We start from the raw sequence: 24,938 nt of genomic DNA, 5'->3' as shown, positions 1-24,938 counted from the left end.
TTTGAAAAGCGCGCGTGTCCAGCCTCCAGTGACGTCCCGGCTTGTGATTGGTTAATGGCGGCCATGTTGCCGGGACGTCACTGGAGGCTGGACACGCGCGCTTTTCAAAATACGCGCATGTCCAGCCTCCCGTGACGTCACGGCTTGTGATTGGTTAATGGCGGCCATGTTGCCGGGACGCGGACCAATCACAGCAAGCCGTGACGTAATTTCGTCACGGCTTGCTGTGATTGGTCCGCGTCCCGGCAACATGGCCGCCCTGACCAATCACAAGCCGGGACTTCACGTAACCAAGTAAAAGCGCGAAATTTAAACAAAGAACGCTGCCGCTTCCCTCGCTGAGGTCCCGGCTGCGTCGGACAGGTGAGTATAGCGATATTTTTTATTTTAATTCTCTTTTTTACACATTATTACATTAATGTTGTTGCGATACCCGATACCCGATACCACAAAAGTATCGGATCTCGGTATCGGAAATTCCGATACAGCAAGTATCGGCCGATACCCGATACTTGCAGTATCGGAATGCTCAACACTATTCCTATGTTAACATGCAACTTGGCCTGTTAGGATGTTTTGGAGTTAAATAGCTTTTTTGTTCAGTGAATGTGACCTCCTAATGCTGCTAATTCCACAAATGAGCACTTTCAGTTCTTGAAAACATATAAAATGTTTAGAAATTCTACTGTGCCTAATGTTAAGGGTCGAGTTCCCACCTCTGCACAGGGGGAATCTCGAGCCATCTCCACTGCGGTCTCCCATTCTTCTCCAGCCGCAGTGGAGCCTGCTCAGTGGAGACGTCGGTCCCAGCGTCTGGCTCAGCCTGATACTGTGCGGATGGTTTCTTCTGCCTTCCCAGGCTCAGCCACTGTAGCCAGTACTGGACAGCGGCGAGCAGACATCTCTGGGACTGTCCTGCTTTTTCCCTTCTGAGCATGCCCAAGGTAAGGCCTCTCATTGGAGGTCAGGGGTCACATGCTCAGCTACTGCTGCAGCTCTCATTGGTCCTCTAGGAAGGTCCTGAAGTTGCTCAGGTATTGTAGCAGCTTCCATTGGTCCTCTAGGAAGGTCCTGAAGCTGCTGCAGCTATAAAAGGTTTGCATGGCCGCAAGGCCATGCGCTAGTATCACTTCATGATATGAGCTTGCTATTTGTGGTCGCGCCTGTATGTGGATAGGGTTTGGCTGAAATAAACCCCTAGAATACCGCCACCTCCGGTGAGGAGTTTGTATGAATGTATTCAGGGCTGGCTAATAGCCACTAGAATTCTGGTTCCACTGGAGAGGAGTGTTTGTGTGCTTTTCTGTGTGCATGACCACTGACTGCCATCAGCTCAGCAGTTAGCTGTGTTCCTCTGTGACGCTAACAGGGCACAGTGTGTTCTTTGCAGTGCGACTCAGTGAAGTAACGGAGTTCGCTTATACCGCCATATAGTGCCGCCATCTTCTAGCAGCAGGTTCTCTCCTGCACGGTGGACCCCGGGCTGCGAACGCACCAATTATAACATCTATATTAACTCGGTGTGTTCCACCAGTCCTTACACCTAATAATTTGGAACAGTGCATTTTGAGTTTTTATTAATTTTGGAGATTATACTGTTATCATTGGGAGGTTTCTTCAATAAAATTCGATGTATACTCTAATGGGTGATGACTTTTATTAGACTGACTGTCATTTGCACCAACCATTTAGGAAAATCCGAGAAAAATATCATTTGCATAATAATTTGGAACATGGTATATTCATTACATAGTGGAATGTGTTGAGACCAATAAAACCTAAAAATGATCAATGTAAATCACAAATAATATCCCACGGAGGTCTGGAGTTGGAATGATGCTCAAAATCAAAGTGGAAAATTAAGGTACAGGCTGATCCAACTTCAGTGGAAATGCCTCAAGAAAATGATGCTCAGTAGTGTGTATGGCCTCCACGTGCCTGTATGATCTCCCTACAATGCAACAGAGCAAGAGAAGAGTGAACAATTCCAAGACCTTTATTTAGGCAAAAATAGGAAAGGTCCATATATAATCCACCACACAAAAGAAAAAATAGTCCAGAAGCCGAATGCAGTTCAGTAACAGGATAAAATACCAACAATCCAGAAGACAGAGGATAACAGTCCATATATTCTTCTTTCTCTCTGAGGTGCTGTGATCACATCATAGTTCCACATAGGACTGATCTGTGTCTCACCTCCTTGATATTGTAAAAGTCCCTCTCCTCATTCACAGGTCAGGAGGGGGAAGGTCACAGTGGCTCCTTGTTTCAACAAGCTAGGTCAATATGTCATTAGCATACCAGCAAACAGCATTATTCACTGACCCTGTGGAAAGATAACAGTACAGTATTGTGGGGGGCTGATATCAGATGGCAACTACAGCCATTCATCAATTAGCAAATAGCTCATCTTGGGGTATTGTCACACAGTACCATTTTGATCGCTACGACGGTACGATTCGTGACGTTCTAGCGATATCGTTACGATATCGCAGTGTCTGACACGCAGCAGCGATCAGGGATCCTGCTGAGAATCGTACGTCGTAGCAGATCGTATGGAACTTTCTTTCGTCGCTTGATCACCCGCTGACATCGCTGGATCGTTGTGTGTGACAGCGATCCAGCGATGTGTTCGCTTGTAACCAGGGTAAACATCGGGTAACTAAGCGCAGGGCCGCGCTTAGTAACCCGATGTTTACCGTGGTTACCAGCGTAAAAGTAAAAAAAACAAACAGTACATACTTACATTCCGGTGTCTGTCCCCCGGCGTCTCAGCTTCTCTCCACTGTGTGAGCGTCTGCCAGCCGGAAAGCGAGCACAGCGGTGACGTCTGACGTCACCGCTCTGCTTTGCGGCTATGGCGCTTACACAGTGGAGAGAAGCAGAACGCCGGGGACAGACACCGGAATGTAAGTATGCACTGTTTGTTTTTTTTACGTTAACGCTGGTAACCAGGGTAAACATCGGGTTACTAAGCGCGGCCCTGCGCTTAGTTACCCGATGTTTACCCTGGTTACCGGGGACTTCGGCATCGCTCCAGCGCCGTGATTGCAACGTGTGACCGCAGTCTACGACGCTGGAGCGATAATAATACGATCGCTGCGACGTCACGGATCGTGCCGTCGTAGCGATTAAAATGGTACTGTGTGACGGTACCCTTACAAGAGAACACCATGAACATCAGTAAAATATTAATACAAACAAAATGATATCCACATACCATATCCCACCATCACAACCTCTACCCCCCCTTATAAGTGAGCACGCCATGAGGTCTTCACAGACCTCTGGCCTGCTCGCTTTAGTCCACATTGCACTGTTTATAGTTCCTTGTACAGTGGCAGGGGTTGCAATAATCATTAGCATTTGTTGTCCTTCCATAAATTCCCGGGTCCTGGCTTTATCGTCATACCAGGTTTTTTGATTGAACTGGGACGTTCGCTGATGTTCTTTAGTCAAGGTAGCTAGCTGGGCGACACAGTCTCTGAACTCTAGAATGTAGGGTATGATGGGCGTTCCGGTGTCTGCGATATCTTCCTCCAATTGTTCTTTCAGAAGAGTGAAAGGCCCATGGATCTTCTGGCCAAACAGATTGCTCCCCGGTGAGTTCCGGATGTCGTGGTGCTTGAAGGGCCTGTAGTTGGGTGACTGCTCCCACAAAATGACACTGTAACTCCCCAATGTCATTTCCAAGGACGATATCTGCAGAAAGTCCTCCCATAACTCCAATCCAACAGAGTTTTTCTCCAAAACCATAATCCAAATGTACCAAAGCTTTCTGTATATATTTGTGGACACCCCCCGCCAGGACACTGGGAATTCCCGGACCCTGGTGAATTGTCTTGGGTCAAACCACATGGGGGTCAGAGATAGTCAGGAATGCCCCCATGTCTCTAAATCCCGACACTTTGTATCCATCATTAAGATATCCTGCAGGTGGCGTTGCCGTTGCTCTGGGTAGCTAAAGGACAAAGGCCTGAGTCTGTACACTCCAGGAGGGGTATCTATGGTGCTGTGGTCGGTGATCCACTCTGGTGGTAACTCTTCTTCAGGCGGGATGGAGTGCACAAGATGCACTGGACGAGGTGGGGCTGCGTGGGGCTCCCCCCGAATCCTTAAGGAACAGCTAGACTGCAAATGTCCAGAATGCCCACAACCATAACATCTCCTTTCTGTGATACCTCCAGGTCGTGGTCGGAACTGTTGGGGCCCAGGATTGTGAGGCGTGATTGTCATCGGCTTGCGACTAGGTGGAAGGGCAGGTATAATCAGAGGGGGACGGGGCACGGGATCAGGCTGTGGTTTATTGTCCAGAAGCCTCCTCCATTGCGGTCGGATAGTAAGGGCTTCATCGGCCAGGACTGCAGCTCTATCCACAGTACACGGCGTACGCTCCCGGACCCATTCCCGTACCTCTGCGGGGCATTTGGCAAGAAATTGTTCTATAAGGAACGCCTTTATAACATCTTCCACAGTAAAGGCGTTTTCTGCTTCCAGCCATCTGCGACGTGCCTGGATCATCTTATGTGCATACATCCTAAACGATCCCCCCGTAGTGCATGGGAGGTCTCGGAACTTGGCCCTATATAAGTCTGGGGTGATAGCATGGTAATTCAGGATAGTCCGCTTTACAATGTTATAATCCCGACACAACAGACTACAGAAAAAAAATGGCTCAACACTTTCCTTCCCTTCTTCTGAGATGCGATTAACTCATTGTTGGCCAGTTGTACTGTTATGATCTGGTGGCCTAGGAGCAGCATGAGACGTACTCTGGAGAAGGTGGTACCTGTACTGACCGCAGACCCTGAACTTAACACCGCAACTAGAAGTAGCCGTGGGATGTACCTAACACTCCCTAGACACCTCGACACAGCCGGAGGACTAAATACCCCTAGAGATAGAAAAGGGAAAACTATCTTGCCTCAGAGAAAATCCCCAAAGGATAGACAGCCCCCCACAAATATTGACTGTGAGAGGAGAGGGAAATAACATACGCAGACTGAAATCAGGATTTAGCAAAGGAGGCCGCTCTAGCTAAATAGAAAGGATAGGACAGAGTACTATGCGGTCAGTATTAAAACACTAGAAAATATCCACCACAGAAAATACAAAATCTCCACATCTAACTAAAGATATGGAGGGTATATCTGCATCTCCAGAGATACCAGCTTGGCTGAACAAATCCTTAAACAAGACAAAACATGGAAATGAACTGAACTATAAGGCCCACAGCATGTGGACTGCAAAAAACAAAGCCAGAACTTATCTTTGTTGAAATGAACAGCAAAGCAGGAGAGACCAGGCTGGGATGTGAATCCTCCAGGAACAATGGACAACTGGCACTGACTAAAGGGTCAAGCAAGACTAAATAGCCCAGTCAGAATTTGCAATAAGAGGACACACCTGATGAATGCTGCGATCCAAAGACAGCAGCGCTACCACTTATAACCACCGGAGGGAGCCCAAGAGCAGAATTCACAACAGTACCCCCCCCTTGAGGAGGGGTCACCGAACCCTCACCAGAGCCCCCAGGCCGATCAGGACGAGCCAAATGGAAGGCACGAACCAAATCGTCAGCATGAACATCGGAGGCAACAACCCAAGAATTATCCTCCTGTTCATAACCCTTCCACTTGACAAGATACTGAAGCTTCCGCCTTGAAAAACGAGAATCCAAGATCTTCTCAACCACATACTGTACTCCAACTCCCCATCAATCAACACCGGGGCAGGAGGATCAACAGAGGGAACAACGGGCACCACATATTTCCGCAACAAAGATCTATGAAAAACATTATGGATGGAAAAAGAGGCTGGAAGGGCCAAACGAAAAGACACTGGATTGATAATCTCAGAAATCCTATAAGGACCAATAAACCGAGGCTTGAACTTAGGGGAAGAAACCTTCATAGGAACATGGCGGGAAGACAACCAGACCAGATCCCCAACCTGAAGCCGGGAACTAACACACCGACGACGGTTAGCAAAACGCTGAGCCTCCTCCTGAGACAACACCAAATTGTCCACCACATGAGCCCAAATTTGCTGCAGCCTGTCAACCACAGAGTCCACCCCAGGACAATCGGAAGGCTCAACCTGCCCTGAAGAAAAACGGGGATGAAAACCAAAATTAGAAAAGAAGGGTGAAACCAAGGTAGCAGAACTAGCCCGATTATTAAGGGCAAACTCGGCCAAAGGCAAGAAAGCCACCCAATCATCCTGATCAGCAGACACAAAGCATCTCAAATAAGTTTCCAAAGTCTGATTAGTTCGCTCGGTTTGGCCATTTGTCTGAGGATGAAATGCGGAAGAAAAAGACAAATCAATGCCCAGCCTAGCACAAAAGGCCCGCCAAAACCTAGAAACAAATTGGGAACCTCTATTGGACACAATATTCTCCGGAATGCCATGCAAACGAACCACATGCTGAAAAAACAACGGAACCAACTCAGAAGAGGAAGGCAATTTAGGCAAAGGTACCAAATGAACCATCTTAGAAAACCGGTCACAAACCACCCAGATAACCGACATCCTCTGGGAAATCGGAAGATCTGAAATAAAATCCATAGAAATATGCGTCCAAGGCCTCTCAGGGACCGGCAAAGGCAAAAGCAACCCACTAGCGCGGGAGCAGCAAGGCTTGGCCCGCGCACAAGTCCCACAGGACTGCACAAAAGAACGCACATCCCGTGACAAAGAAGGCCACCAAAAGGACCTACCAACCAAATCTCTGGTACCAAAAATCCCAGGATGGCCAGCCAACACAGAACAATGAACCTCAGAAATCACTTTGCTAGTCCATCTATCAGGAACAAACAGTTTCCCCACTGGACAGCGGTCAGGTTTATCAGCCTGAAATTCCTGAAGAACCCGTCGTAAATCAGGGGAGATGGCAGAAAGAATCACCCCTTCCTTCAGAATGCCGACCGGCTCAAGGACCCCAGGAGAATCAGGCAAAAAGCTCCTAGAGAGGGCATCAGCCTTAACATTCTTAGAACCCGGAAGACACGAGACCACAAAATCAAAACGGGAGAAAAACAGGGACCATCGGGCCTGTCTAGGATTCAGCCGTTTGGCAGACTCGAGGTAAATCAGATTCTTATGATCGTCAAGACCACAATACGGTGCTTGGCCCCCTCAAGCCAATGTCGCCACTCCTCAAATGCCCACTTCATAGCCATCAACTCACGATTGCCGACATCATAATTGCGGTCCGCAGGCGAAAACTTTCGAGAAAAGAAGGCACACGGTTTCATCAAGGAACCATCAGAATTCCTCTGAGACAAAACGGCCCCTGCCCCAATCTCAGAAGCATCAACCTCAACCTGAAATGGAAGAGAAACATCCGGCTGACGCAACACAGGGGCAGAAGTAAATCAGCGTTTAAGCTCCTGAAAGGCAGAAACAGCCGCAGAGGACCAATTCTCGTCACATCAGTGCCTTTCTTCGTCAAATCGGTCAGGGGTTTAACCACACTGGAGAAGTTGGCAATGAAACGGCAATAAAAATTAGCAAAGCCCAAAAATTTCTGAAGGCTCTTCACGGATGTGGGCTGGATCCAATCGTGAATGGCCTGAACCTTAACCGGATCCATTTCTATAGATGAGGGAGAGAAAATGAAGCCCAAAAAAAAAAACTTCTGTACTCCAAAGAGGCACTTAGACCCCTTCACAAACAAGGCATTATCACTAAGGATCTGAAATACCATCCTGACTTGTTTCACATGAGACTCTCAATCATCGGAAAAAATCAAAATATCATCCAAATATACAATCATGAATTTATCAAGATAACTCCGAAAGATATCATGCATGAAGGATTGAAACACAGATGGAGCATTAGAAAGCCCGAATGGCATCACAAGGTATTCAAAATGGCCTTCGGGCGTATTAAACGCAGTTTTCCATTTGTCACCCTGCTTAATACAAACAAGATTATATGCCCCTCGAAGGTCAATCTTAGTAAACCAACTAGCCCCCTTAATCCTAGCAAACAAATCAGAAAGCAGAGGCAAAGGGTATTGGAACTTGACCGTGATCTTATTCAAGAGGCGATAATCAATACAGGGTCTCAAGGAGCCATCCTTCTTGGCAACGAAAAAAAAACCTGCTCCCAATGGTGAAGAAGATGGCCGAATATGCCCCTTCTCCAAGGACTCCTTAACATAACTCCGCATGGCGGCATGTTCTGGCACAGACAGGTTAAAAAGTCAGCCCTTAGGGAACTTACAGCCTGGAATCAAGTCAATAGCACAATCACAGTCCCTATGCGGTGGAAGTGAACTGGACTTGGGCTCATCGAATACATCCTGGAAATCTGACAAAAACTCAGGAATTTCAGAAGAGGGGGAAGAGGAAATTGACATCAAAGGAACGTCACCATGAACCCCCTGGCAACCCCAACTAGTCACAGACATAGATTTCCAATCTATTACCGGATTATGCACCTGTAACCATGGGAAACCCAGCACAATAGCATCATGCAAATTATGCAACACCAGAAAACCGCAATCTTCCTGATGGGCTGGCGCCATGCACATGGTCAGCTGTGTCCAAAACTGAGGTTTATTTTTAGCCAACGGTGTAGCATCAATGCCCCTCAAAGGAATAGGATTCTGCAAAGGCTGCAAGGGAAAACCACAATGTCTGGCAAATTCTAAGTCCATTAAGTTCAAAGCGGCGCCTGAATCCACAAATGCCATGACAGAAAATGACGATAATGAGCAGATCAGGGTCACAGATAACAGAAATTTAGGTTGTACAGTACTGATGATAACGGAACTAGCGATTCTCTTTGTACGCTTAGGGCAATCAGAAATAACATGAGCAGAATCGCCGCCGTAAAAGCACAACCCATTCTGACGTCTGAATCCTTGTCGTTCAGCTCTAGACAAAATCCTATCACACTGCATAGGCTCAGGACTCCGCTCGGAAGACAACGCCACAGTGTGCACAACTCTGCGCTCGCGCAAGCGCCGATCAATCTGAATGGCCAAAGACATAGAATCACTCAGACCAGCAGGCGTAGGGAACCCCACCATAACATCTTTAACGGATTCAGAAAGACCCTTTCTGAAAATTGCCGCCAAGGCATCCTCATTCCATTTAGTCAGCACAGACCATTTTCTAAATTTCTGGCAATACGATTCTGCCGCTTCTTGACCCTGACACAGGGCCAACAAGGTCTTCTCAGCATGATCCACTGAATTAGGTTCATCATACAATAACCCTAGCGCCTGAAAAAAGGTGTCTACATTAAGCAAAGCCGGATTCCCAGATTCCAGGGAAAATGCCCAATCCTGGGGGTCACCACGCAGCAGAGAGATGACAATTTTAACCTGCTGGATGGGATCACCCGAGGAACGAGGTTTCAGAGGAAAAAACAGTTTACAGTTATTTTTAAAGCTCAAAAATTTGGACCTGTCCCCAAAAAACAAATCAGGAGTTGGAATTCTAGGCTCTAAAACCGGAGTCTGAACGATATAATCGGAAATACCCTGTACTCTAGCAGCAAGTTGATCCACACGAGAAGCCAATCCCTGAACATCCATGCCAGCGCCAAACTCCTGAGCCACCCAGAGGTAAAGAGGGAAGAAAAGACACAACAGACTACAGAAAAAAAATGGCTCAACACTTTCCTTCCCTTCTTCTGAGATGCGATTAACTCATTGTTGGCCAGTTGTACTGTTATGATCTGGTGGCCTAGGAGCAGCATGAGACGTACTCTGGAGAAGGTGGTACCTGTACTGACCGCAGACCCTGAACTTAACACCGCAACTAGAAGTAGCCGTGGGATGTACCTAACACTCCCTAGACACCTCGACACAGCCGGAGGACTAAATACCCCTAGAGATAGCAAAGGGAAAACTATCTTGCCTCAGAGAAAATCCCCAAAGGATAGACAGCCCCCCACAAATATTGACTGTGAGAGGAGAGGGAAATAACATACACAGACTGAAATCAGGATTTAGCAAAGGAGGCCGCTCTAGCTAAATAGAAAGGATAGGACAGAGTACTATGCGGTCAGTATTAAAACACTAGAAAATATCCACCACAGAAAATACAAAATCTCCACATCTAACTAAAGATATGGAGGGTATATCTGCATCTCCAGAGATACCAGCTTGGCTGAACAAATCCTTAAACAGACCAAGCTGGACAAGACAAAACATGGAAATGAACTGAACTATAAGGCCCACAGCATGTGGACTGCAAAAAACAAAGCCAGAACTTATCTTTGTTGAAATGAACAGCAAAGCAGGAGAGACCAGGCTGGGATGTGAATCCTCCAGGAACAATGGACAACTGGCACTGACTAAAGGGTCAAGCAAGACTAAATAGCCCAGTCAGAATTTGCAATAAGAGGACACACCTGATGAATGCTGCGATCCAAAGACCGCAGCGCTACCACTTATAACCACCGGAGGGAGCCCAAGAGCAGAATTCACAACAGGCAGCCTCCTCCTTATACTCCTGAGAGACACCTGGGCCCAGAACCGCCATCTCTTCTTCATACCACACCAACCACTGGCTTTTTGAGGTGGGAATCCCTGTCTCCAGTGCTTGTCCTTCAGACATCTGGGTGGATGTGGCCGGGCTAGCACCCACCAGTAGGTCAGTTAAGGCTTCTTTAGTCAGTCCCTGGTAGTTCAGGTCCACGGTCTCTGGCTCTCTCCTGTAAACAGGATACAGTCCAATTTCTGTACTCACTCTGTGTGTGGTTCTCCATTAGGTTACACTCTGTTGATCCCACTGCTGCCAGCAGTTGCCACGGGGTTCTTCTCCGGTATCACACAATCAACAGAGCAAGAGAAGAGTGAACAATTCCAAGACCTTTGTTTAGGTAAAAATATGAAATGTCTATATATAATCAACCACACAAAGGATAAAATAGTCCAGAAGCCGAATGCAGTTCAGTATCAGGATAAAAGTCCAACAATCCAGCAGACAGAGGATAACACAATCCATATACTCTTCTTTCTCTCTGAGGAACTGTGATCACATCATAGTTCCACACTGGACTGATCTGTGCCTCACCTCCCTGATATTTTAAAAGTCCCTCTCCTCATTCACAGGTCAGGAGGGGGAAGGTCACAGTGGCTCCTTGTTTCAACAAGCTAGGTCAATGTCATTAGCATAATAGCAAACCGCATTATTCACTGACCCTGTGGAAAGATAACAGTACAGTACTGTGGGGGGCTGATATCAGATGGCAACTACAGCCATTCATCAATTAGCAAATAACTCATCCTACAAGAGAACATCATGAACATCAGTAAAATATTAATACAAACAAAATTATATCCACATACCATATCCCACCATCACAACCGGGCATGCTCCTGATGAGGTGGCGGATGGTCTCCTGAGGGATCTCCTCCCATACCTGGACTAAAGCATCCGCCAACTCCTGGACAGTCTGTGGTGCAATGTGACGTTGGTGGATGGTGCGAGACATGATGTCCCAGATGTGTTCAATCAGATTCAGGTCTGGGGAACGGGTGGGCCAGTCCATAGCTTCAATGCCTTCATCTTGCAGGAACTGCTGACACACTCCAGCCACATGAGGTCTGGCATTGTCCTCCATTAGGAGGAACCCAGATCCAACCGCACCAGCATATGGTCTCACAAGGGGTCTGAGGATCTCATCTCTCATCATACCTAATGGCAGTCAGGCTACCTTTGGCGAGAACATGGAGGGCTGTGAGGCCCTCCAAAGAAACGCCACCCCACACCATTATGATGGATGTTGCAGGCAGGAGATCGCTCTCCACGGCGTCTCCACACTCTGTCACATGTGCACAGTGTGAACCTGCTTTAATCTGTGAAGAGCACAAGGTGCCAGTGGCGAATTTGCCAATCCTGGTGTTATGTGGCAAATGCCAAGTGCCCTGCACGGTGTTGGGCTGTGAGCACAACCCCCATCTGTGGACGTCGGGCACTCAGACTATTCTCATGGAGTCGGTTTCTAACCATTTGTGCAGACACATGCACATTTGTGGCCTGCTGGAGGTCATTTTGCAGGGCTCTGGCAATTCTCCTCCTGTTCCTCCTTGCACAAAGGCTGAGGTAGCGGTCCTGCTGCTGGGTTGTTGCTCTCCTACTGCCCCCTCCACATCTCCTGGTGTACTGGCCTGTCCCCTGGTAGCGCCTCCAGCCTCTGGACACTACGCTGGTGGACACAACAAACCTTCTTGCCAGAGCTTGCATTGATGTGCCATCCTGGATGAGCTGCACTACCTGAGCCACTTGTGTGGGTTGTAGAGTCCGTCTCATGCTACCACGAGTGTGAAAGCACAACGAACATTCAAAAGTGACCAAAACATCAGCCAGAAAGCATTGGTACTGAGATGTGGTCTGTGGTCCCCACTTGCAGAACCACTCCTTTATTGAGTGTGTCATGATAATTGCCAATAATTTCCATCTGATGTCTATTCCATTTGCACAACAGCATGTGAAATTGATTGCCAAACAGTGTTGCTTCCTAATTGGACAGTTTGATTTCACAGAAGTCTGATTTACTTGGTTATATTCTGTTGTTTAAGTGTTCCCTTTATTTTTTTTGAGCAGTGTACTTTTTTCCACACAGTATGGAGCAGTATATTGGGCCAAATATATATAGAGCACCTTATGGAACCAATTGCTTATGGGGCCAATAACATATGGAGCAATTATATATGGAGCATCTTCTGGGCCAATTATATGTGGAGCATCTTATGGGGCCAATTGTATAAAGGGCCAATTACATATGGAGCAGTAAATGGGGCCAATTATATATGCAGTAGCTATCGGGCCAATTGTATATGGAGCAGTATATGGGGCCAATTATATATGGAGCATCTTATGGAGCCAATTGCATATGGGCCAATTACATATGGAGCAGTATATTGGGCCAATTATATATGGAGCAGTATATGGGGCCAATTACATATGGAGAATCTCAGGGGGCCAATTACATATGGAGTAGTATATGGGGCCAATTATATATGGAGCAGTATATGGGGCCAATTACATATGGAACATCTTATGGGGCCAATTACATATGGAGAATCTCAGGGGGCCAATTACATATGGAGTAGTATATGGGGCCCATTATATATCGAGCTTCTTATGGGGCCAATAATATATGGAGCATTATAAGGGGCCCATTATACTGTATGGAGCAATATATGGGGCTCATCATATCCTGCATGGATCATTATATGGGTTTCATTATACTGTATGGAGAATTATATGGGTCTCATTATTCTGTATGGAGCACTATGTTGTGCCCATAATTCTGTATGGAGCAATAAATGGGGCTCATTATTCTGTATGAAGCAAAATACGGGGCTCATTATTCTGTATGGAGCCATATATGGGGTCGATTATTCTGTATGGAACACTATATGGGGCTCATTATTGTGTATGTAGAAATATATGGGGTCCATTATTCTTTATGGAACAATATATGGGGCTCATTATTCTGTATGGCGCACTATGTGGTGCCCATAATACTGTGTGGGGCAATATATGTAGCTCATTATTCTGTATGGAGCACTATGTGGTGTCCATAATACTGTCCGGTTTCTGAGCTATTGGAATCACTAATGTAATGTATAAAGTGAAATATCTGGCATTGTACTACACCTATATTTCTCTGCCATATCTGTGCATCATGAATTGTATATGGGGCCACTATGTGGTACCCAGAATTCTGAATGGAGCAATATATGGGGCTCATTATTCTGTATGGCGCATTATATGGGGTCCATTATTCTGTATGGAACAATATATGGGGCTCATTATTCTATATGGCGCATTATGTGGTGCCCATAATTTTGCATGGAGCAATATATGGGGCTCATTATTCTGTATGGTGCATTATGTGCTGTCCAAAATACTGTATGGAGCAATATATGGAGCTCATTATTCTGTATGGTGCATTATGTGATGTCCAAAATACTCTATGGAGCAATATATGGGGCCTATTATTCTGTATGTAGCACTGTGTGGTGCCCATAATACTGTATGGGGCAATATATGGGGCTCATTCTGTATGGAACACTATGTGGTGCCCATAATACTGTATGGAGGACCATTGGAGGACCATACTGTCCAGTTTCTGAGCTATTGGTATAACTCATGTAATGTAAGTAGTGAAATCTTTGGGATTGAACTATACCTATATTTCTCTGCCATATCTCTGCAGCATGAATTTTGGTATGTGTTAAAGGGGCCCATGGGGAGACTTTTGCCAGGGGCCCCGAAAACCTGGAGCCTGCCCTGGGGGCGAGCCATTACAGGTCCGGAAGAGACTAAGTGTACATTAGAGAGTACAGACGTCAAAACCACTGGTGGCAGTGGAGGACTATAGGATGTATTCATAAAATAATTATTTTATTATTACTATACATTTTTATAGCACCATTTATTCCATGGCGCTTTACATGCGAAAGGGCAGATACAGACAAGTACAATAAACATAAGCTAAACAAGGCACACACAAGTACAGAATGAGAGAACCCTGCCCGCGAGGGCTCACACTTTACAGGGGATGGATGAGGATACACTAGGAGAGTGTAGAGATGGTCGTGCGGTGGTTCAGTAGACTGAGGATCACTGCAGGTTGTAGGCTTGTTGGAAGAGGTGGGTCTTCAGGTTCTTTTTGAAGGTTTCCATGGTAGGCGAGAGTCTGATATGTTGGGGGTAGAGAGTTCCAGAGTATGGGGGAAGCACGGGAGAAATCTTGTATGCGGTGGTGGGAAGAAGAGATAAGAGGGGAGTAGAGAAGGAGCTCTTGAGAGGATCGAAGGTTGCGTGTAGGTAAGGAGAAGGAGATTTTGAGAGGATCGAAGGTTGCATGTAGGTAAGTACCGGGAGACCATGTCACAGATGTATGGAGGAGACAGGTTGTGGATGGTTTTGTATGTCATAGTTAGGGTTTTGAACTGGAGCCTCTGGACAATAGGAAGCCAGTGAAGGGCTTGGTATAGAGGAGAGGCTGGGGAATAACAAGGAGACAGGTGGATTAGTCGGGCGGCAGAGTGTAGGATAGATTGGAGGGGTGCCAGAGTGCTTGAGGGGAGGCCAGAGAGTAGGAGGTTGCAGTAGTCGAGGCGGGAGATGATAAGGGAGTGCATTTGTGTTTTCATGGTCGAGGAATGCACAGATCCGGGAAATATTTTTGAGTTTCAGTCGGCAGGAGGAGGCAAGGGCTTTGATATGTGGCTTGAAAGAGAGGGCAGAGTCAAGGATACCCCAAGACACTGAGCGTGCGGGACTGGGGAAAGTGAGCTGCCATTGACATTGATGGATAAGTCTAGTGAAGGGGTAGAGTGAGATGGGGGAAAGATGATGAATTCTGTTTTGTCAGTTTTAGAAACCGAGCAGAAAAGAAAGCTGAAATAGCAGACAGACATTGTGGGATTTTGGTCAGTAAGGAGGTGAGGTCAGGTCCAGATAAGTAGATCTGCGTGTCATCGACGTAGAGATGATACTGCAGACCGTGGGATTTTATGAGTTGTCCAATGCCGAAGGTGTAGATGAAGAAGAGAAGGGGTTCTAGAACTAAGCCTCGGGGAACACAGACAGACAGGGGGCGTGGTGAGGAGGTGGTGTGAGAAAGGGAGACACTGAATGTTCGGCCTGTTAGAAATGACGAGATCAAGGATAGGGCCAAGTCTCTGATGCCAAGAGATGAGAGAATCTGTAGTAGGAGGGAATGGTCCACAGTGTCGAAGGCAGAAGACAGGTCCAGGAGAAGGAGGGCAGAGTAGTGTTGCTTGCACTTTGCGGTTAGTAGGTCGTTGGTGACTTTAGTTAGGGCAGTTTCAGTTGAGTGAAGCCAGGGAGCAGGAGAGGTGGGAGGACAGTTCAAGATGAACATGTTGTTCCAGTAGTTTTGAGGCATAAGGGAGAAGAGATATCGGGCGATAGCTAGACACAGAGGATGGGTCGAGGGAGGGCTTTTAGACGATGGGCGTGATCAAGGCATTTTTGAAGGATGAGGGAAAGACACCATTTGTGAGAGGTTGAAGAGGTGTGTTAGGGTTAGGATGAAGACTGTGGCGAGGTTAGGGATGAGGTGGGACGGGAGCGGGTCAAGCGTGCAAGTGGTGAGATGAGATCTTGACAGAAGGGTGGAGAGCTGATCTTCTGTCATGGGGGAGAAGCTGGTTTTGGAGGAACAGGGCTGAGCAGCTAAGAGGGGCATTGGGGGCTGTGGGCCAAAGCTTTCTCTGATTGTATCAATCTTCTACTTAAAGAAAGTGGCAAAGTCTTCAGCAGAAATGAGAGGAGAGGGAGGAGGTGCTGGGGGACGGAGTAGAGAATTGAAAGTGTTGAAAAGCTTTTTATGGTTGTGAGACAGTGAGGATATGAGAGATGAGAAGTAAGTTTGATTTGCGGTAGTGAGCATGGATTTGAAGCTGGCAAGGGACTGCTTGAATGACAAGTGCTTGGCAGAGCGGGATATCTTTCATCTCTGCTCAGCGACCCTGGAAGCCCATCTCAGTTCTTTTTTCAGGCTGGTCAGCCAGAGCTTCCTGTTGATTGTACGACTTTGGCTATGAGTGGGGGGGGGTGGCTGAATCAAGTGTTGCTGATATTCTGGTGTTATAGAAAGTGGCAGCAGCATCTGTGTCATGAAGGGAAGCTATGTCTGTAAGAGGGAGAAAGGACCCGAGAGTGATTGTAAATTGAGGTGTTTGAGATTTCTGGGAGGGTGACTGAGTTTGTGGAGTGGGGGTTGCGCACTAGGAGAGGAGAGGGAAGAGAATGTCAGTAGATTGTGGTCAGACACAGGGAGGAGTGTGTTAGTGAGATTATTAAGGGAACAGAGGCGGGTGAAGATAAGGTCCAGCGTGTGACCATCTTTGTGAGTGGCCGTGGAGGACCATTGAGTGAGGCCAAAGGAGGCAGTGAGCGATAAAAGTTTAGAGGCAGCTGGGATGGAGGCGTCAATGGGGATGTTGAAGTCACCCATGATGATAGTGGGGATGTCAGCAGTGAGGAAATGAAGTAGCCAGGTGGTGAAGTGGTCAAGAAAGGGGGAGATGGCTAGTTCTGGGGGGCAGTAGATGACAGCTAGCTGGAGGTTGGAGAGGGAATTGATGCGGACGGAGTGCACCTCAACCGAGGGAAGAGTAGCGGAGGGGGTTGTGGAATTGGGGTAAAGGAGCAGGTATTGGACAGGAGAAAGCCAACTTCTCCACCACGTTTGTTTCTGGGGCGAGGGGTGTGAGAGAAATTGAATCCACCAAAAAAAAGTGCAGCTGGAGAGGCTGAGTCAGAGGGGGTCAGCCAGGTTTCAGTGATGCCAAGGAAGGAAAGTTTGTTGGTGATATAGAAGTCATGAATAAATTACAGTTTATTGCAAACAGAGCGTGCGTTCCATAGTGCTCCAGGTAGGAGGACCGGGGGAGTGGAGGCTGGATGAATGGGTATGAGGTTATCATCATTGCGGAGACGTGTAGAGGATCGTGGCAGGGGGTTGGAAATGAGTGTGGGGATGTGTTGAGTAGGGCCAGGATTTGGGGATACATTGCCAGCAATGAGGAGTAGCAGACAAGAGGGTTAGGAGGTGGGAGCAGGATAGGACATGATGTGGCCGTGTGTGTCTGGAGAAAAAGGATTGTATGTGGAGGAACAGTTCTGAGGAGGAGGTGAGGTGGCTGGGGAGGATGGAGGGAGAAATGACTACTTTCTTACTAGGTGGGAGGATTACAGGAGGTAGGAAAAAATAGAGTATTATGGGGGTGAAAGTGGTGAGAAAATGAAACATTATAGTGGTATTCTATTCCTTTACATTACAGTCAATTACAGTCCAATTCTAGTCTAATTCAAAGTAGTGTAATTAGAAATCTGTAAAATGAAATGAATTATCTGACCCTGAAACTAATATTGTGATGACTCCAGATCCTGAGTCATCTGCATCAAATTCGCCACCTTGTCGCTAAGTGTGTGAACACAATCCATACTGACAAAAAAGAAAAATGTATAGGCCATACGTAATGTGACGCTGAGTCATTTCATAAGGACAAAATTTGAGTCAGGAAAGTCAAGGAGTCTGAGGTCAAAAGCCAAGAAGGTACGTCATAAACAGAAGAAAGAGACAAAGGTTTAGTCCGGTAATGGTCCAAGGGCAAACAGCAGGAAGATAGAGCATCAGAACAAGGGGGTTAAACAGACTGATGGTCAGAACGAGCTCCAAAGTCAAGCAATGATCAAAACACAAGGCACAGAGAGACAAACCACACAAAAGCTGAATGTATGTCTGGCAGAGGTCTAGGACTATCAGCCCAGTTAAGTAGCTGGGAGATAATCTGGGACAATGAACAAACCTTTTGTGCTCCCCCATTTTAGCATCTCTTGGCATATTGGAGTCTTCCTTTTTATGAATGCATTTATAAACGGACCATCACGGTGCGAGGCACCTTGGCTTTACCTGGGGACTGTTTGTTATGGATCTGCCTCAGTCTTCCCAGTCTTGGGCACGTGTATTTTACTCGTCCCCTTTTACATATAGATAATATATGCATGTGCATGTTTTTGATATGTTGTTTTTTATATGCTGTATTTGATATTTAATAAAGATGGTTTTTTTCTACATCATACATTTATATTATATGATTATAATTTGCCTATTATGGCACTGCATGCATTTTGTGTATTTACTTATTTATTTATTCATTTAGCTGTAATTGCAGAGCACAATAACTCCAATGACTGTGGTGACTGCTTGTACATGCGTGTTGGTTTGAGCCTGTGTGTACCCCCGGGGGTTTGAATGGGTTTGTATTTACTTTGAGTGTCCATCATGTGTAATGGGAGAGGTTTCCCCCCCCCCCATCTCTGTCGTCATCCACCAGGTGTCTCCACTGCGGCTTCACAGGTGGGCCATCAAACATGTTACTAATGGTTGTATATTTAAACAAGAGTCCGGGCACACGCTATCATCTTCCCTGATGAAGCCCTATCAGTGAGGGCGATACGCGTGGGGCTGCACTGGGCCTTGTCCTCTCCACCTGCTTTCCTGTGGATCTGCTTCTGGGTTGCTACCTCGCACTGGATAACTTGGCCTCGGCATTTTCTGGGGTCTTTCATTATGTATTGCTGCATCTCCTCACCATATTCATGGCGACCTTGGGACTTATGTTGGAGTCCATTTGGCCACTGTTATTTGCTACATAGCTTGGTGTATTTTTATCCTATGAGCCACGTAGGTGCAGTTTTTTGCCATCTAGGTATTGGCTCGTTATATTGCCCAGTGTGTTACTATCATGGTTGCTAGGGGGCTTTATATTGCTAGCCTGAAGGACTGTTTTCTGGCTTGCTTCTATTAACCCCTTTTGCCTATAGCTGCACCGGCCTGCATTCCGGTAGTCCTTATCACACTATTTTGTTGGGTATTCACTCTTATACTCAGATTTATATGATTGTGTATGGACAAGGCTCTTTGCTGTTTTTAATTATGTTTTATATTGTGTGTTGTGTGTCAATAAAAATCTTGTTTTTTCATATATGATTTATTATCATGTCTCTTATTTTTGTGTATGTGGTGTGCATATTTGGAGTGATGCTTTTTCTCTCATTATTCATTTGATTTATCACTCACTTGCACCCCATACTATTTTGTGTACACCTTTGTAGTGCGCCTAGGGCTTTTTTGGTTACAAATGGAGACATCCAGCAACCCCCCAGTCTCAGATTGGACGGTCGAGCTGTCAATCAAAACACTGACAGCTTTAGCACGCCACTGTAGCAGATGGGATGACTGGGCCATCAATAGCTGCATCCCAGGCATACTAAGGGGTGGAATAGTGACATTGTCATCATTGAAGGTACAAGGAATTATACATTTTACAGGAAAATGTCAGGACATCTTTCTTGGAGATGAATCTCAAGTGAACGTGGGTCTTGCAGTAAGACAATAACCCAAGGCACAAAAGTCGTTCTACAAAGAATGATTAAAGAAGAAAAAAGTTCAAACATTTTAAAATGGCCAAGACATTGTCCAGACCTTAATTATATTTTTTTGTGGAAACACATAAGGCAAGCAGTTAATTGAAGAAAACTCACCAAGATAACAGAATTGATGCTTTTTTGTATGGATGAATGGTCTAAAAATGTTTCCAGGTAAATGTGCAGGACTAATTAACATTTTTTGGAAATGTTTAGATGCAGTTATTGCTACCCAAGAAGGTGGGAGGGATCACACTAGAAATTGCTAGCAAAGGTTCACGTACTTTTGCCACTCACCAATATGTGATGTGGGATAATTTTCCTTAATAAAACAAAATGACAAAGTCTAATATTTCTCATTTGTTTGATACGATTTAATTTAGTTTTAGGACTTGTGTGAAAATAAAATGCAGTTTTTGGTTAAAATTACACAGAAATATGGAAAATTCTGAAGGGTTGAAGAACTTTCAAGCACCACTGTATACGATTCATATATCGCTGTATTATTTAGATAGGTGGTGAGTTTGTCCAGCTCCATCCAAATAGGTTAATACTCTTCATCATGAGTAAGAATACATATAGTGTTTGAAACACATTGATGGTCGGTATCCAGTCATCACTCTTCTATAGATTTTAAATGAATGAAATAAAGTGCTAATTTTAACCTACTTGGATCGAACTGGACAAACCCACCTCCTTTTTATAATTGATCAATGCCTTGCAATGGTTTCTGCTCAAGGCTCTCCAAAATATAAACTTGGAAACATAGGTGAGCGTGTGATTTCCTTTTTCGCATTTATATTATTTAGATACCAATTGCTTTTTAGTAGCAAATGGCTATTAGTATTTATATATAATTTTTGTTAATAATCATTTACTTCTCTAAATTGCTTTCTCTTTTTCTTCTACATGTATGAATTTAGTTGACTAAAACTTGTGTTATTTGTTGAATATATTGTCAATGAAATAAAATTAAAAAATACCTACTGCCCTGTGTTTCTCTGTAAAACATTTCCCACATTCAGTACATGAAAATGGTTTCTCATAGTGTGCATTCTGCTGGGTAATATTAATTTAATGCTAAAAATTTCTCATATGTGACAGATTAAAATGGCTTCTTCCCTTTGTGAATTCTCAGATGTTTTACAAGATTTGATTTATCTGCAAAACATTTTCCACATTCTGAACATGAAAATGGTTTCTCGCCTGTGTGAATTCTCTGATGTATGACTAGTTTTGATTTCTCTGCAAAACATTTCCCACATTCTAAACATGAAAATGGCTTCTCTCCTGTGTGAGTTCTCATGTGTGTAACAAGATTTGTTTCCCATTTAAAACATTTTCCACATTCTAAACATGAAAATGTTTTCTCCTTAGTGTGAATTCTCTGATGCGTAACCAGATTTGTTTTCCGATTAAAACATTTCCCACATTCTGAACATGAAAATGGCTTCTCTCCTGTGTGAATTCTCTTGTGTGTAACAAGATTTGTTTCCCATTTAAAACATTTTCCACATTCTAAACATGAAAATGTTTTCTCCCTTGTGTGAATTCTCTGATGCGTAACAAGATTTGTTTTCCAATTAAAACATTTCCCACATTCTGAACATGAAAATGGCTTATCTCCTGTGTGAATTCTCTGATGTGAAATAAGATGTGATCTCACTACAAAACATTTCCCACATTCTGAACATACATATGGCTTCTCACCTGTGTGACTTCTCTGATGCATTATAAGATGTGATCTCACTACAAAACATTTCCCACATTCTGAACATGAATATGGCTTCTCTCCTGTGTGACTTTTCTGATGTGTTACAAGACTTGCTTTCACATTAAAACATTTCCCACATTCTGAACATGAAAAAGGCTTCTCTCCGGTGTGAGTTCTCTGATGTGCAACAAGTCTTGATTTAAAACTGTAACTTTTCTCACATTCTGAACAAGAAAACGGTTTCTCCTCTGTGTGAGCTATTTGATATTCAATACCTCTTCTGTGACTTTTGTTTTTTGTATTGGTCTTTGATGAAGTAGAAGACAGGACCTCTTGTAAAAGATTAGATGATAGATTTTTTCTGTGAAGGGCAGGAGGTACGTCTAGGACAATGGCATGTTCTTCACATTCATCTGCCAAGAAAAAAAACAAATGTTATCATTTTTCAATAACACTGCATTTAAATTTTATTGATATTCATATTCTTATTTTTTAAGATTGTCAAACAAAACTGAAATGCAATTCAATTATCAACTGACTAGGACAGTACACCGCAAAGCAGGAACTAATAGATTATAATATTACGCCACCAGGTTGTGCTATATCAATTGTTTATTTCTCTGTTGAAGCAGTCTTCTCCATAGTTTCATGCTTCAAGGGCATCTGTAAGTGGGGTTAACCATCCTAAGCCGTCTATATGGGCATCCAAGTCATGGAAAGTTGAATAAAGTGATACCTTGATATTTGTGATCTGATGTCTTATTCCACAGAAATCCACGTTTTTCTTTATATGTGAATTAGCTGTCAATATCTATGGCCAGACATAAATCTCACTGTAAATCTGAGCCCAGAGTTTACTGTATTTTTTGGACTGTAAAACAGTTTTTTCCCTCTAAAATTTTGGAGGAAAGTGGGGGGTGCAGCTTATAGTCCAGATGCACCTTATAGTGTGGCTTTGGATTGGGGGGAGGGTTGCAGCAGCGTTAGAGCAGAGGGTCAAAAAAGGTGGGAGTCGGCTGCTGAAGCCAACGCGTGTGCCCGCTGTTAAAGAGAATGAATATTCAGAGCTGCTCACACCCATACTTCCTCCTACCTTTATGCACTGAAGCCAGTGCCGAGAGGTGGGAGGTACTATAGGCGTAGGGAGCAGTGAATATTCATTCAGTTTAATAGCAGGCACACTACTAGCAGCAGCTGCCTGCTCCAGCAGCTTCTGGACGATAACGTGTGTCTGCTATTACACAAAATGAACATTCACTGCTCCCCACTCCCATAGTGCCGGGCTTGGGAAGCAGTGAATATTACTGCAGCTGATCTTGGCATGTGGGGGCGCATGGCAGTGATGTCATACGCTGCTTACATGCTGAAATCATGTGTTAGCATGAGTAGATGACACAGCTTTGCGAAGGAGAGCAAGGAAGATGGGTAGAAATTTTTTTTAGTCTGTGCACCATGATGGGGGCCATGTATACCAGGATGAGGATGAGGGGTCCATGTATACCAAGATGGGGATGGGGGATCATGTATACTAGGATAGGGATGGAGGGACAATGTATACCAGGATAGGGATGGGGACCATGTATACCAGAATAGGGATGGGGGCATGCATACCAGGATGGGGTTGAGAGGACCACGCACACCAGGATGGGGATGAGAGGAACATGTATACCAGGATGGGGATGAGGGGACCATGCATACAAGGATGGGGATGTTGGCCATGTATATCAGGATGGGGAGAAGGGGGCCATGTATACTAGGATGGGAATGAGGATGGTGACATGTATACCAGGATGAGGATGTGGGCCATGTATAACTGAATTGGGGGCCATATATACCAGGATGGGGCTCATATACACCATGATGGGGACATATACTAGGATAAGGTATATTAGTACGCTATTGTGGGACATTACCCCTTGGGTTTCTTTGTGACCTTGTGTACCTTTCTCTTGGAGTGATCTTTGTTGGTCAATCTCTCAAGGGTAATAATGGCCTTGAATTTCCTCTACTTGTAAACAATCTGTCCAAACTCTTTAGAGATAATTTTATAACTTTTCCTGTCTCACAACCATCAACAACTCTTCTTCGGAGATCCTCAGAAATCTCCTATGTTTGTGCCATGACACACTTCCATAAACATGTTGTGAAGATCTGGCTTTGATTGATCCCTGTCCTTAGAGTAAAAACAATACACCCGCTCCTGATAGTCAGGTGTGTTCAGTACACAGAATGACATATTTCACCAAATTACCTGCTAGCTTAAAAGGTTTATATACTTTTGCTACTGTCATATTGATTATTTTTCTCATATAAAAATAAAGTCATTTGTTTTATTTGATTCTATATCTATAAAAATCTGATGTCATTTTAGGTCAAATTTATGCCGAAATATGGAAAATTCTGAAGGGTTCACAAAGTTTCAAGCACCACTCTACTTCTCAACATTTAGTGGTCACTACTCACCTGTGCAGTTATCTGTAGGAATCTCCTCTTTACATCGCTCATCTTCCCTCACATATGTCTCTGTAGTATTAATATGGGGCAGATCTTTACCCTGAAATAAATTTTGTAGAAGTCACAAAAAATGGAAAAGTTGTAAGAAAGTATTTGAGAGATCAATTACTATTACAAGCAAACATGACAGCAGTAGTAATCAAATATCTGCAGGTTTCCTGTATGAATCCAATCATTCAGCATTAATCCTGTCATCTCCATCAAGTACTGAACATACACTGAATGGCCACCTTATTAAAAACATCCATGTATTAGGGTGTTGGATTATTATTTTGCCTTCAGAACTAATTCATCATGCCAGAATCCACTTGGTGTTGCATAAGTATTGGCCTGTGCCGACAGGATAGCAGTGTGGGGCTCACAGCAATCTGGAAGTGACAACCATAAAGGTCTCCAGGAGACGTATTGCCCAGTGGGCGGGTTTCCAGCCCAATGGCTAAAAACGCAAGCTAAATGCGTTTGACAGCGGCATTTAACGGGTTAATAGCCGCGGGCGGATCGCAATTCCTCCCGCGGCTATTCCGGGCACATGTCAGCTGTTCAAAACAGCTGACATGTCCCGGGAAAGATGTGGGCTCACTGCCGGAGCCCACATCAAAGGGGTTAAAATTGCTAGATTTTTCCATGGTTATGTGAAATGACCATGAAAATTGCTCACTTCATTTTATGCTGCACTTGGGGTCATTTATTATTTCTTTATTTTACTCATTTATATATCATGTGTCTATTCCAAACAGAATAGTTCTAGATACAAAAGGGTGGGG

The 24,938-nt window shown here is 44.8% G+C and overlaps 1 protein-coding gene across 1 annotated transcript in view; it reads right to left on the bottom strand.

Annotated features, from left to right (window-relative positions):
- Nucleotides 1-19,945: 19,945 nt before the first annotated feature.
- LOC143768142 (uncharacterized) overlaps nt 19,946-24,938 on the bottom strand; it is a 127,105-nt gene continuing 122,112 nt past the window's right edge. Inside the window, 2 exon segments of the mRNA XM_077256830.1 lie at nt 19,946-22,073; nt 24,124-24,214. Coding sequence (XP_077112945.1) covers nt 21,052-22,073; nt 24,124-24,214 — 1,113 coding nt within the window. The 3' untranslated portion in view covers nt 19,946-21,051.

This window comes from Ranitomeya variabilis, chromosome 4 (assembly GCF_051348905.1).
Source record: "Ranitomeya variabilis isolate aRanVar5 chromosome 4, aRanVar5.hap1, whole genome shotgun sequence".
NCBI classification, from domain to species: Eukaryota; Metazoa; Chordata; class Amphibia; order Anura; family Dendrobatidae; genus Ranitomeya; species Ranitomeya variabilis.
Note: the sequence above shows the minus strand (reverse complement) of the source record. Positions and strands in the feature narration are given on the sequence as shown.